General features: G+C 43.8%; 1 protein-coding gene, 2 long non-coding RNA genes and 1 pseudogene across 3 annotated transcripts in view; all 4 read left to right on the top strand.

The window, feature by feature from the left end:
* Positions 1-1,841, top strand: part of LOC112074676 (vacuolar protein sorting-associated protein 18 homolog) — a 37,148-nt gene extending 35,307 nt beyond the window's left edge. Inside the window, 2 exon segments of the mRNA XM_024141799.2 lie at positions 438-677; positions 1,048-1,841. Coding sequence (XP_023997567.1) covers positions 438-677; positions 1,048-1,350 — 543 coding nt within the window. The 3' untranslated portion in view covers positions 1,351-1,841.
* Positions 1,842-2,383: 542 nt separating this feature from the next.
* On the top strand, positions 2,384-3,317 carry LOC139025480 (uncharacterized). Its single transcript, XR_011477071.1, has 3 exons — positions 2,384-2,442; positions 2,506-2,963; positions 3,182-3,317. It is a non-coding gene; the product is annotated as an uncharacterized lncRNA (long non-coding RNA).
* A 301-nt stretch (positions 3,318-3,618) lies between these two features.
* Positions 3,619-4,341, top strand: LOC139025481 (uncharacterized). The gene is made up of 2 exons (XR_011477072.1): positions 3,619-3,789; positions 3,822-4,341. It is a non-coding gene; the product is annotated as an uncharacterized lncRNA (long non-coding RNA).
* Positions 4,342-5,313: 972 nt separating this feature from the next.
* Positions 5,314-14,238, top strand: LOC139025479 (chromatin-remodeling ATPase INO80-like; annotated as a pseudogene).
* The last annotated feature ends 204 nt before the right edge of the window (positions 14,239-14,442 follow it).

Below are 14,442 nucleotides of genomic sequence, written 5' to 3'. Positions count from 1 at the left end.
CACGTGGTGCAAGAGGAGAAGGATGTGAAGAAGGCCATGAACTGTCTGTCCAGCTGTAACCTGCTCAAGATCGAAGACATACTGCCCTTCTTCCCGGATTTTGTCACCATAGACCACTTCAAGGTTGTAGTGTTAAAGAAAATACATTGGATTTATATTGCACTTTTCTTAAGCCCAGAGACGCTTCTACACACAACAGATTAGTAATGAGACCTGGGTCTAGTATACTACCTAGGTTATATACTTAAGTTCAGTGTTTTGAGGTGCGTTTCATTTACCTTGCTTGGAGCTTGCACTTTTGTGACTTCCATTGSTTTCATTGTACCAGGCAAATCAAAYGTATCACGAGCATATGTGTATATGATGAGTTGGAACCAAATTCATTTCCTCATGTAGGAAAAATTTTTGTTGACAAAACTATATCCCTTCTTCCCCAGGAGGCTATCTGCAGCTCTTTAGAGGAGTACAACCAGCACATAGACGAGCTGAAGCAGGAGATGGAGGAGGCGACGGAGAGCGCCAAGCGGATCAGAGAGGACATCCAGGAGATGAGGAACAAGTACGGGGTGGTGGAGAGYCAGGAGAAATGTGCTGCCTGCGACTTCCCCCTCCTCAACAGACCCTTCTATCTGTTCCTCTGTGGTCACATGTTCCACTACGACTGCCTCTTCCTGGAGGTCGGTATGCAAACCAATTTAATTTSACCTTTGACCCGATTTCAAGAACAGTTAGCTTACGATATATATACCAGTAGGTCAGTAGCACATCCTTCTTTTATCTTGATCTTTGACCCGATTTTAAAGAAGAGTTAGCCAACAATCTATTGCAGCAAACAGAGGGTCATTGGGTCATTACTGTGTATATATTTGTAAATGATGTATGCTACATACACAATGAAAAAGGCTTGGAGGAGGATATCCCCAAAAATGTATCACAACTAATGTCTTCTTCCCCCAGGAGATTCAGTAGTTAACTAGTGAATAAAATAAAAAAACACTATTGATCTTGTATGGGGCTCACACACTGTAACAGTGGGTCTTTCCTTAGGTGAGCCCTCACCTGTCCACCTACAAGCAGACTAAACTAGATGAGCTGCAGAAGAAGCTGGCTGCAGCCACTCAGACCTCCAAGTCCCGCCAGCGCCCCGCCCCCAAGGAGAAGGAGGAGGGGGGCGACACCGCCAGCCTGGGGAAAGGAAGCGCCAGGGTCAGCCGCGAGCAGATCAAGTCCGACATCGATGACATCATGGCCTGCGAGTGTGTGTACTGCGGGGAGCTGATGATCAAGTCGATCGACAAGCCGTTTATTGATCCACAGAAGTTCGAGGAGGAAAAGTCCAGCTGGCTCTGAAATGGATGGTTGGACCTGCCTGAAACTGGACGGGTTTGACACGGCRGACTTGAGGTGGCTGTCTGAATGGAACGGGTCGGAAATGGACTTGAGCTGCCATTCTGAAAATGACAAGTGAAATGAAGTGGGACTGGAACTGGTCTGAAATGAGCTGTCTGAACTCTTTGAGTGAAATAGACTTGTTTATTTCAGAAATGTCTGAAATGATGACTGAAATGGACAACTTATGCTGAAATGGAAATGGAATATCTCCCTGATAATGGGAAGTATAGCCACCGCTGCCTGGTGATGGATAGACACAGGAGAGGGGAAGGAATGCCGGATCTCCTTTGTAAACTCTTATCAAATCAAATACAACAGGTGTAAACCTTTACAGTGAAATGCTGAATACAACAGGTGTAAACCTTACAGTGAAATGCTGAATACAACAGGTGTAAACCTTACAGTGAAATGCTGAATAACAACAGGTGTAGTAGACTTACAGTGAAATGCCTGAAATACAAACAGGTGTTAGACCTTACAGTGAAATGCTGAATACAAAGGGTGAGTAGACCTTACAGTGAAATGCTGAAATACAAAGGTGTAAACCTTACAGTGAAATGCTGAATACAACGTGTAACTATACAGTGAAATGCTGAATACAAAGGTGTAACCTTACAGTGAAATGCTGAATACAACAGGGTGTAGCCTTACAGTGAAATGCTGAACAACAGGTTGTAGTAGACCTTACAGTGAAATGCGCGAATACAACAGGTGTAACCTTACAGTGAAATGCTGAAATACAACAGGTGTAGACCTACAATGAAATGCTGAATACAACAGGTGTAAACCTAAGTGAAAGCTGAATACAACAGGTGTAAACCCAGTGAAATGCCGAATACAACAGGTTGTAGACCTTACAGTGAAATGCGAATACAACAGGTGTAAACTTACAGTGAATGCTGAATACAACGGTGTAAACCTTACAAGTGAAATGCTGAATACAACAGGTGTAAGACTTACAGTGAAATGCGAATACAACAGGTGTAAACTTACAGTGAAATGCTGAATACAACAGGTGTAAACCTTACAGTGAAATGCTGAATACAACAGGTGTAAACTTCAGTGAAATGCTGATACAACAGTGTAACTACAGTGAAATGCTGAATACAACAGGTGTAAACCTTACAGTGAAATGCTGAATACAACAGGTGAAACCTTACAGTGAAATGCTGAATACAACAGGTGTAAACCTTACAGTGAAATGCTGAATACAACAGGTGTAAACCTTACAGTGAAATGCTGAATACAACAGGTTGTAGTAGACCTTACAGTGAAATGGTTACTTACAAGCCTTAACCAACAATGCAGTTTTAAGAAAATACCAACAAAAACAAGTAAGAGATAAGAATAACAAATAATTGAAGAGCAGCAGTAAAATAACAATAGCGAGGCTATATACAGGGGGTACCGGTACAATGTGGAGGCTATATACAGGGGGTACTGGTACAATGTGGAGGCTATATACAGGGGTACGGTACAAGTGGAGGCTATTACAGGGGGTACCGGTACAATGTGGAGGCTATATACAGGGGGTACCGGTACAATGTGGAGGCTATATACAGGGGGTACCGGTAAATGTGGAGGCTATATACGGGGGTACGGTACAATGTGGAGGCTATATACAGGGGTACGTACAATGTGGAGGCTATATACAGGGGTACCGGTACAATGTGGAGATATTACAGGGGGTACCGTAAATGTGGAGGCTATCACAGGGGGTACCGGTACAATGTGGAGGCTAATCTACAGGGGGACCGGTACTGGTGGAAGCTATTACAGGGGGTCACAGAGTCAATGTGGAGGCTATATACAGGGGGTACAGGTACAGAGTCAATGTGGAGACTATATACAGGGGTACAGGTACAGAGTCAATGTGGAGACTATATACAGTGGTACCGGTACAGAGTCAATGTGGAGACTATATACAGGGGTACAGAGTCAATGTGGAGGCTATATACAGGGGTACAGGTACAGAGTCAATGTGGAGGCTATATACAGGGGTACAGGTACAGAGTCAATGTGGAGACTATATACAGGGGGTACAGAGTCAATGTGGAGGCTATATACCGGGGTACAGGTACAGAGTCAATGTGGGAGACTATATACAGGGGTACAGGTACAGAGTCAATGTGGAGGCTATATCAGGGGTACAGGTACAGAGTCAATGTGGAGGCTATATACAGGGGGTACCGGTACAGAGTCATGTGGAGGCTATATACAGGGGTACCGGTACAGAGTCATTGTGGACGGCTATATACAGGGGGTACCGGTACAGAGTCATTGTGGAGGCTATATACAGGGGGTACCAGTACAGAGTCATTGTGGAGGCTATATACAGGGGGTACCGGTACAGAGTCAATGTGCGGGGGAACCGGTTCGTCGAGGTAATATGTACATGTAGGTAGAGTTATTAAAGTGACTATGCATAGATAATAACAGAGTAGCAGCAGTATAAAAGGGGGTGGGGCAATGCAAATAGTCTGGGTAGCCATTTGATTGGCTCCTCTGTGTCTCTGTAATATCATATATTCTAGTCTCTTTCTCTCATTTTTCTACTAATCTTCAGACAGTACTGAGGCTGTCAGTCTCTTACACGCACATTGCTTCATCAGACGTTACTAAAGTAGATCAGTTTACCGTCTTTACACTCAAATCTGTCTGAATTAACAAAACAACTCTGAAATTGTCTCTGAAATGTAGATTTTATAAATTCAGATTGATTAATCTCAACTGGTATTAGTTAATTCCACTGGCTAGAGACAYGAATAGTACTATAGAATGAATGTGCTGAATTACTCATGTTGTTATGTGTCACTTCCTTTTCCTTCACCCCTGTTTCATTGACTGACGGTGTTTTCTGTTGTGACTCTGAGATCAGGTCAGTGTAACCACACTTTGCTATGGTTTGCTAAAAATGCACTTGTGAAAATTAAACAAATGTTTAAATCAGTCTTTTTAAAATTGTTTTATTTCAAGTGTTTGAACGTAATGAATTCCTCGGATGGAGTGAGAGAGCTTCTATCTGAAAGTCGAAAATATTCACATTTTAAATTAGGATTTTATTCTCGGGGATTGAGTGAGACGCCTTCCTCTCATAAATATGCAGCAACTGACAGGGAAATTGCCTAGTACTTCAGTTCAGTGTTTTACATTGTCATAAATGTACAAGCATTTTCTYTGCATCTCTTTAAAAAGTGAGTGTKAAGGTTGTAAAATATATTATATGAATCAGGTACATATTGATGATGTTAACAGTTACATGGCAACATGTTTTATGTGCAATTTATAGCTCATATCAAATCAGTCATAAAATCGACCCCCAAAAAAATCACAATAGTTACCGTCTCGCGATACTTCCCGTTGAGTGATGGAGCATGTAGCTCGGTAATCTTCAGGAGTAGTAAGGCTCAGAAACGATAATGTTGTATAAATCACCTCCTAATGGGACATTTTTTGACACAACTGACTAGGAAATACACGTTAAAATGTTTCTGTTGATACATTTCCGCTGCAAATTCCCTTGAAGAGCAGGTGAGAGCAGGTTCTGACGAGGCAAACCCAAGAACCTCTTCCTCTCTAGCTCGTTGTTGTTGAGATAATTGTCTCTCTCTCTCTCTTCCATTTCTCTCCCCTCCCATTTCTCTCTCCTCTCCCTATCTCTCTGCCTCCTCTCTCTCTCCTCCCATTTCTCTCTCTCCTCCCATTTCTCTCTCTCCCCTCCCATTTCTCTCTCTCTGTCTCTCTCTCTCTCTCCCCTCCCATTTCTCTCTCTCCTCTCTCTGTCTCTCTCTCTCCCCTCCCATTTCTCTCTCTCTCCCTATCCCATTCCTTTTCTCTCCAACTATCTATCTTTTTACCCTCTCAATCTTCCTTCCTCAGTGAGTATACCTGCCCAGTAGGCCCTACAGATCTCAGTCCTCCATGGCGTCTGGGGTTGGGCAGGCGGAGGTAGACGATGTGGCAGCAGGGTCTTCATCAGGTCTGGCCAAGCCACTTCACCTCCAGCACCTGGAGAGATCCCTACGCCTCGACGCCTTCCTCTGTCAGACTGCCTCAGTCTTCCGCAGAGCCCTATCTAGGAAAAGTACAGTTATTTACAATGCATTACAACAGAACATAGATTATATTTAGGTACTATACAATATGAATTACAACAACACATTACAACAGAACAGAGATTATATTTAGGTACTATACAATATGAATTACAACAACACATTACAACAGAACATAGATTATATTTAGGTACTATACAATATGAATTACAACAACACATTACAACAGAACAGAATATGTCGGCACAATAACATTTCATGTGACCTTCACCTGTTCTATGTGAGGTTAGATTTAAGGGCCCGTGATGTTGATTTTGGGGCCTTTGCACTCCGCTGGGAAAATATTCAAGTGGAAACTCTTAACCAGTGTTGTAAATCCTCTTTGTGGCTAGAGGGCGCTATACTTTAGTTTTCTTCTTCTAGCATGACCAGAAGGTCAACAACAGAGTCAGCACTGGGGATTTCTCTGCAGCCTGGAATTAATGCTAAATGTCCTTTATTGACGCGTGGCGCTGATTAAAGGATGGGTCCTGTGACCCGAAGGAGGAGGGGCTTGTTACCGAGGGAAACACCCTCAATGGAGCTCTACTACAAGGTGAAGATGAGCTTAGTGAGAGTTCACCTGGAAGGCTCAATTAGTTCACCTGGAAGGTTCAATTAGTTCACCTGGAAGGTTCAATTAGTTCACCTGGAAGGTTCAATTAGTTCACCTGGAAGGKTCAATTAGTTCWCCTGGAAGGTTCAATTAGTTCACCWGGAAGGKTCAATTAGTTCMCCTGGAAGGTTCAATTAGTTCACCWGGAAGGTTCAATTAGTTCCCCTGGAAGGTTCAATTAGTTCACCTGGAAGGTTCAATTAGTTCCCCTGGAAGGTTCAATTAGTTCCCCTGGAAGGTTCAATTAGTTCACCTGGAAGGTTCAAACAGTTGCATGCACCTTAAAGCTGCAATATGTAGCATTTTGGGCGTCCCGACAAAATTCACATAGAAATGTGAGTTATAAAGGTGTCATTCTCATTGAAAGCAAGTCTAAGAAGCGGTAGATCTGTTCTATGTGCTCTACTTCTATGCTTCCTGTTCTTATATTTCGTTTTTGCATCTTTTAATTTCAGTTTTGTACACCAGCTGAAAATACAATATGTTTGGTTATGGAAAATATATCTCACAGCGGTTTAGATGGTACAATGATTCTCTACACTACACTATCTTATTCTGTCACGTAAACTGAAATTAGGCGAATATTAAGAATTTTATCAACCAGGAAATGGCGGAGCGATTTCTGCATAGTGCACTTTTTAAAAAGTCCACTCCCTACCAGCTGTTGTATACCAGCTACCAGCTGTCGTGTATATGATTGTGCTGCTACAGGATATGCTTTAGTAGGAATTTGGATTCCAAGGTGKAATCTCAGATTAATTGTAAACATTGACTCCATACAAGTGCAATATCCTGTATCAATATCCAATCTCACACAGACCTTTATTCACTGCCATTGATTCTCTCTTTCACACTTCCCCCTCCTACTCTCATTCTCTYTCCACAGAACACAAGGCAGACAAAGCCAGGCTATACAACATATCCAAGCTGAAGAAGAGCAGGAAATGGCTCAAGCTATTTGCACGGCTTTATGATTGAGTGTCTAACATTTAGATTTCCCAAACAAAAAAATCTAGTCCTGGACAAAAAATACATAAATTCTCCACTGAGCATGCTTTTTAGTCACCATACGAGTATCCTGTTGAGTGATTCAGACACAGAGGACTCGGACTTCAGTCTGTCCAGAGAAGAGCTACAGGACATGCTCAGACTGCACCGGTTCATCAGGGAGCACAGAAACAAGTTCCACAACGACCCGAGAGGTACATACACACACATTTATGGAACACTACACACTCATATATAGACACACACGCACACACACACACACACACACACACACACACAACACACACACACACACACACACACACACACACACACACAAAAAACACACACACACACACACTGTGATAGCAGTGTTGTAACCGTTCTCACCACCTCCAGCTGCAGCAGTGTCAGTGTGATAGAACACAACTGCTCTCCTCCCAAGGTACGCTGGGTAGTGTAGTCTGAGACGGCTTTAAGAGTCATGGTGATAATATGAGGAGTGGGTGGAGGTCTTTGTAAATCTGTGAGTTGTTGTGAACTGTCGGTGGTGGAAAAAAGTACTCAATTCGCATACTTGAGTAAAAGTAAAGATACCTAAATAGAAAATAACTCAAGTGAAGTCACCCAGTAAAATACTACTTGAGTAAAAGTCAAGATATATTGTAAGGACTGGGTGTCGAGTGCGAAGTCAGGCGCAGGAAAACAGAGGATTCAATAATAATGTTCATTTAATGCAACACGGAGACCTCGGCACCCCACTCGACACTGGGTGCTCAACATAAACTGCTCCAGACACGGGGAACGAAAACAGTCCAGTATTATACTTGAACAAACACGTAACGTCTGATAACAAACACCAAGCTTACAATAACAATCCCCACAAAGAAAGGGGCGGGCCGGCTGACTGATAAAGCCCAACCAATTAGAACAAACACATAAGGAGGGAGAACCCTAGATCAGTTTAGTCTTTTATATGGACTGGTGATCTGACCCTAGATCAGTTTAGTCTTTTATATGGATGGTGATTGACCTAGATCAGTTAGTCTTTTATATGGACTGGTGGATCTGACCCTAGATCGTTTAGTCTTTTATATGGACTGGTGGATCTGACCCGAGATCAGTTTAGTCTTTTATATGGACTGGTGGATCTGACCCTAGATCAGTTTAGTCTTTTATATGGACTGGTGGATCTACCCTAGATCGTTTATCTTTATATGGACTGGTGGATCTGACCCTAGATCAGTTTAGTCTTTTATATGGACTGGTGGATCTGACCCTAGATCAGTTTAGTCTTTTATATGGACTGGTGGATCTGACCCGAGATCAGTTTAGTATTTTATATGGACTGGTGGATCTGACCGAGATCAGTTTGTCTTTTATATGGACTGGTGGATCTGACCTAGATCAGTTTAGTCTTTTATATGGACTGGTGGATCTGACCCGAGATCAGTTTAGTCTTTTATATGGACTGGTGAATCTGACCGCGAGATCAGTTTAGTTTTTATATGGACTGGTGGATCTGACCGAGATCAGTTTAGTCTTTTAATGGACTGGTGGATCTGACCCGAGATCAGTTTAGTCTTTTATATGGACTGGTGATCTGACCCAGATCAGTTTATTTTTAATATGGACTGGTGATCTGACCGAGATCAGTTTGTATTTTATATGGACTGGTGGATCTGACCTGAGATCAGTTTAGTCTTTTATATGGACTGGTGGATCTGACCCTAGATCAGTTTGTCTTTATTATGGACTGGTGGATCTGACCCTAGATCAGTTTAGTCTTTTATATGGACTGGTGGATCTGACCCTAGATCAGTTTAGTCTTTTATATGGACTGGTGGACTGACCCTAGATCAGTTTAGTCTTTTATATGGACTGGTGGTCTGACCCGAGATCAGTTTAGTCTTTATATGGACTGGTGGATCTGACCCAGATCAGTTTAGTCTTTTTATATGGACTGGTGGATCTGACCAGATCAGTTTAGTCTTTTATATGGACTGGTGGATCTGACCCGAGATCAGTTTATTTTTTTATATGGACTGGTGGATCTGACCTGAGATCAGTTTAGTCTTTTATATGGACTGGTGGATCTGACCCTGATCAGTTTAGTCTTTTATATGGACTGGTGGATCTGACCCTAGATCATTTAGTCTTTTTATAGGACTGGTGGATCTGACCCTAGATCAGTTTAGTCTTTATATGGACTGGTGGATCTGACCTAGATCAGTTTAGTCTTTTATATGGACTGGTGAGATCTGACCCGAGATCAGTTTAGTCTTTATATGACTGGTGGATCTGACCCCTAGATCAGTTTAGTCTTTATATATGGACTGGTGGATCGACCCGAGATCAGTTTAGTCTTTATATGACTGGTGGATCTGACCGAGATCAGCACTCCGCTCTTGGATGCTTTGTGGATTTCTAGGAGGGCTAAAGTTCATAGTCTGTGTAGAGCATGTCGATTGGTTATTAATAATAATTTAGTAATATATTCATAATTGCCTTATTTTTTTTTATCTCATGCATTCAAACAGAAAAGTATCAGCCAAGAAAGCTGTCCTAACCAATACCAAAAAAGGTGAAGCGTGCATGTGTTTTTCTCCTCAATAGAACAGTATCTGTATATGAATGTTTTCACCATCTCCAGCTGGCCCACCAGTGTCTGCGTGAGGTGCGTAGGGCAGCCATCCAACCCGGAGACCCTTCCCGGCCGGAGACCGACCGCCGGAGACCGACCAAGGTGTGACGCTCTACTGGAAGTAATATGAGAAGGAACACGGGGAGAGAGTCTCTGGAACACCGCAAACTGGACGAGGAGATGAGGACCCGAGTGGCGGAGCGGTCTAAGTTCACGGCATCTCAGTGCAAGAGGCACTGGAAGCACGGTAGTGACTGAGGCACGGTAGTGACTGAGGCACGGTAGTGACTGGAGGCACGTAGTGACTGGATGGAGGCACGGTAGTGACTGGAGTGGAGGCAGACACGGTAGTGACTGGATGGAGCACGGTAGTGACTGGATGGAGGCACGGTAGTGATGATGAGGCACGGTAGTGACTGGATGGAGCACGGTAGTACTGGATGGAGGCACGTAGTGACTGGAGGCACGGTAGTGATGGCACGGAGGTGGACTGGAGCACGCACGTAAGTGATGAGGCACGGAGTAGTGACTGAGGCACGGTAGTGAAGTAGTGAGGAGGCACGGTAGTGACTGGAGGCACGGTAGTGACTGGGGCACGGTAGTGACTGGGGCACGGTAGTGACTGGGGGCACGGTAGTGACTGGCGGTAGTGATGATGACACGGTAGTGACTGATGGAGGCACGGTAGTGACTGGAGTGGATGGAGTAGACTGGATGAGCACGGTAGTGACTGGATGGAGGCACGGTAGTGACTGGAGGAGGCACGGTAGTGACTGAGGAGGCACGTAGTGACTGGAGGACGCACGGTAGTGACTGGAGCACGCACGGTAGTGACTGGAGGCACGGTAGTGACTGAGCCGTAGTGACTGGAGGCACGTAGTGAGGGCACGGATGACTGGGGGCACGGTAGTGACTGGGGCACGGTAGTGACTGGGCACGTAGTGACTGGAGCACGGTAGTGCTGAGGGTAGTGACTGGAGGCACGGTAGTGACTGGAGCACGGTAGGACTACCGTCCGCTTGTTTGAATCCAGGCTGCATCACCTCCGGCGTGATTGGCAGTCCATAGTGCGGCGCACAGTTGGCCAGCGTCGTCCGGGTTTGGCATTCTGATTTTGGATGAAAAGCATGCCCAAATTAAACTGCCAGCTACTCACCCCCAGAAGTAAGATATGCATATTATTAGTAGATTGGATAGAAAAACACTCTGAAGTTTCTAAAACTGTTTGAATCATGTCTGTGAGTATAACAGAAACTTATTTAGCAGGCGAAACCCGAGGACAAACCATTCAGAATTTTTGTTTTTGAGGTCACTCTCTTTTCAATGAGTTTTCATTGGGAAACCAGATTTTTAAGGGACCTGCTCGCAGGTCCTACCGCTTCCACTGGATATCAACAGTCTTGAGAAATTGGTTAAGGTTATTCCTTTGTGTAATGAAGAAGTACGGCCATTTGAAGGACAGTCACTTGAGGTGTCCTGTTAGATAGAAGCGCGTGACCAGAAAGCTAGCTATAGTTTGGTTTTAATCCTGTATTGAACACAGATCATCCCGTCTTCAATTTTATCGATTATTAACTTACAAAATACCTAAAGTTGTATTACAAAAGTAGTTTTTTGGCAAAGTTTACAGGTAACCTTTGAGATATTTTGTAGTCACGTTTGAGCAAGTTGAACCGGTGTTTTTCTGGATCAAACGCATGGACATTTGGATATATATCGACGGAATTAATCGAACAAAAGGACCATTTGTGATGTTTATGGGACATATTGGAGTGCCAACAACAGAAACTCGTCAAAGGTAAGGCATGAATTATATTTTTATTTCTGTGTTTTGTGTCGCGCCTCCAGGGTGAAATATGCTTCTCTCTCTTTGTTTACAATGGTGCTATACTCAGATAATAGCATCGTATGCTTTCGCCGAAAAGCCTATTTGAATTCTGACATGTTGGCTGGATTCACAACCAGTGTAGCTTTAATTTGGTATCTTTCATGTGTGATTTAATAGAAGTTTGATTTTTATAGTAATTTTATAGTAATTAATTTGAATTTGGCGCTCTGCATTATCTCTGGCTTTTGCCAAGTGAGCAGTACGGTCCCACCTTAACTCTAATTTTTGGATATAATACGAACTTTACCGAACAAAACATACATGTATTGTGTAACATTAAGTCCTATGAGTGTCATCTGAATGAAGATCATCAAAGGTTAGTGATTAATTTTATCTCTATTTCTGCTTTTTGTTACTCCTCTCTTTGGCTGAAAAATGGCTGTCTTTTTCTGTGACTGGCTTCATACCTAACATAATAGTTTGGTGTGCTTTCGTCGTAAAACCGTTTTGAAATCGGACACTGTGGCTGGATTTACAACAAGTGTACCTTTAAAATGGTGTAAAATACTTGTATGTTTGAGGAATTTAAATTATGGGATTTCTGTTGTTTTGAATTTGGCGCCCTGCAGTTTCACTGGCAGTTGACGAGGTGGGACGCTATCGTCCCACATACCCTAGAGAGGTTTGAACAACTGGCCTGTAAAACAACTGGCCTGTAAAACAACTGGCCTGTAAAACAACTGGGCTATAAAATGTAAAATGAGTGTTTGCTTAATTCCATAATACACCATAAAACTTACCTCATTATCACAGGACAACCCTCATATCTCCAGTTGTCTCCTTCCAGGTGAAACGTCCGCTGTGTAAACTGAACTTCCTGATCACCCAGACGGAACTGTACGCCCACTTCATGGGGAGGGGGGGGGCAAGGGTCCTGGGGCGGAGGGAGAGGAGGAGGAGGGGGGACAGGAGGACATTCTCAACAAGCTGGATGATACCTCCTCTCACAGCCAGTTGGACATCGGGAGAGGGGTGATGTTCAGCGTTGGACAGGAGGACAACAGTAATGATTGTTACTTTAACATTCTAAATAACACAGTCAGGTTAATTAATAGTCAAATCCAATCATAATTGATTGGTTACTTGGATCTCAAGTGGAGTCTTCTTGTGTGCTTGACCGTGAAGAGGTACATTACACTTTTTGTGAAATGAAGTTCAGTTGTCATGGTGTTGAATTGTTGTCCGTCTCAGATGGTGAAAACTACAAGTCTCAGGCCCGAAGGAACACTAAAGAGGCCTACGAGATGCACCAGGCCAGAGTAAATACCGGTACTACCTCCAACACCCCATCATCATGAGGTCCATAATGATGACCCACGTAGACCAGAGGAGGCTGGTGGGAAGAGATAWGTGAGGACAGGCTCATTGTAATGACCGGAATGGAATTAATTTAACAATATTAAACATACTCCGTTCCATTTATTCCATCCCGTCCATTAGAATGARCCCACCCTCCTATAGCTCCTCCCACCAGCCACCGCTGACAGACATGAAAACTGGCCAGCATTTTCAAAGCAGACTTAAGTCCTCTAGATGAGTCTCTTTGACAAGGAGGCTAAGGACAGTCGCTGTGCCTCCCTTCACCAGGCCAGTGGGAGGTCAGGGTTCGGGGAGAGCTACAAGCCTGTCTAACCCTTCTATCCAGGCCGGAGTGGACATCCCCCATTCAACCATCTTCAAAGGGAAACTGAAGGGCTATCAGCTCAAAGGCATGAACTGGCTGGCTAACCTCTACGAACAGGTGCGTAAGAGAAGCTTCAAAAGATAAACTTCTCTTTCTCTGAGTCTCTCTCTCTGTGTCTCTCTCTCTGTGTCTCTCTCTCTGTGTCTCTCTCTCTGTGTCTCTCTCTCTGTGTCTCTCTCGCTGTGTCTCTCTCTCTCTCTCTCTCTCTCTCTCTGTCTCTGTCTCTGTCTCTGTCTCTCTCTCTCTCATATCTCTCACATTTTTCATGTAATGACTCATTGTGATGTGATTCCTGTCTCTCTCTCCGTAGGGTATTAATGGTATCCTAGCAGATGAGCTGGGTCTGGGGAAGACTGTTCAGAGTACCGCCCTGCTGTGGCCCCTGGCTGAGGTAAGCTCTCACACCTAGCTCAAATACAAACTCTATGTAAAATACTGTTTGCCTGGTGAAATGGAACATGACGTACAAACGAACAAACCAAACATTGGATGAACTCAAAAGTACTCTATTGTGTTTGCACTTCGGATGCAAAAGCTGCAACGTCTCATTGTTGAGAAAGAACGAGTGAAAAAAAGTGTCATTATTTTTTTTATGGACAATTGTTGATGAATGGGACCATTCCAGCTGCATCCATGACATAATTGCATGAGTCTCTCTGAACCTAAGTTGCTTATAAATGCAAGGGGAAGTAGAGGGACATTTGGAGAATGTCAGTCTACTGTTTCGAGCCCTTGTCCCGTAGGAAGACAACTGTGCCTTGTCGACAAGTGTTTTCTGTTTTTAATACACACACACACACACCTGTTGTGGTGACTGACTGAGTGTGGTCCCACCGACCTGTACAGCGTGACAACGTCTGGGGTCCGTTCCTCATCATCTCTCCTGCCTCCACGTTGAATAACTGGCAACAGGAGTTTACACTGCTAACCTGACACCAACTGCACCGTAGGAGACACATGGATACAGCAGGGAAATGTTCCCCTCTTTCATTGTCTGTCTTCTCCTGTCCTCGGCTGTTTTCTTACTTTGTTCTCTTTCGCTCTCCTTCCGTGACCCCTCCCCCCCATCCCATCGAACCTCTCTTTCTCTCAGTTCATTCACTGGGTTGTAGATGTGAGGGGTTCATTCACTGTGTT

This window comes from Salvelinus sp. IW2-2015, unplaced genomic scaffold (genome assembly GCF_002910315.2).
Source record: "Salvelinus sp. IW2-2015 unplaced genomic scaffold, ASM291031v2 Un_scaffold2754, whole genome shotgun sequence".
In the NCBI taxonomy this organism is placed as follows: Eukaryota; Metazoa; Chordata; class Actinopteri; order Salmoniformes; family Salmonidae; genus Salvelinus; species Salvelinus sp. IW2-2015.
Note: the sequence above shows the minus strand (reverse complement) of the source record. Positions and strands in the feature narration are given on the sequence as shown.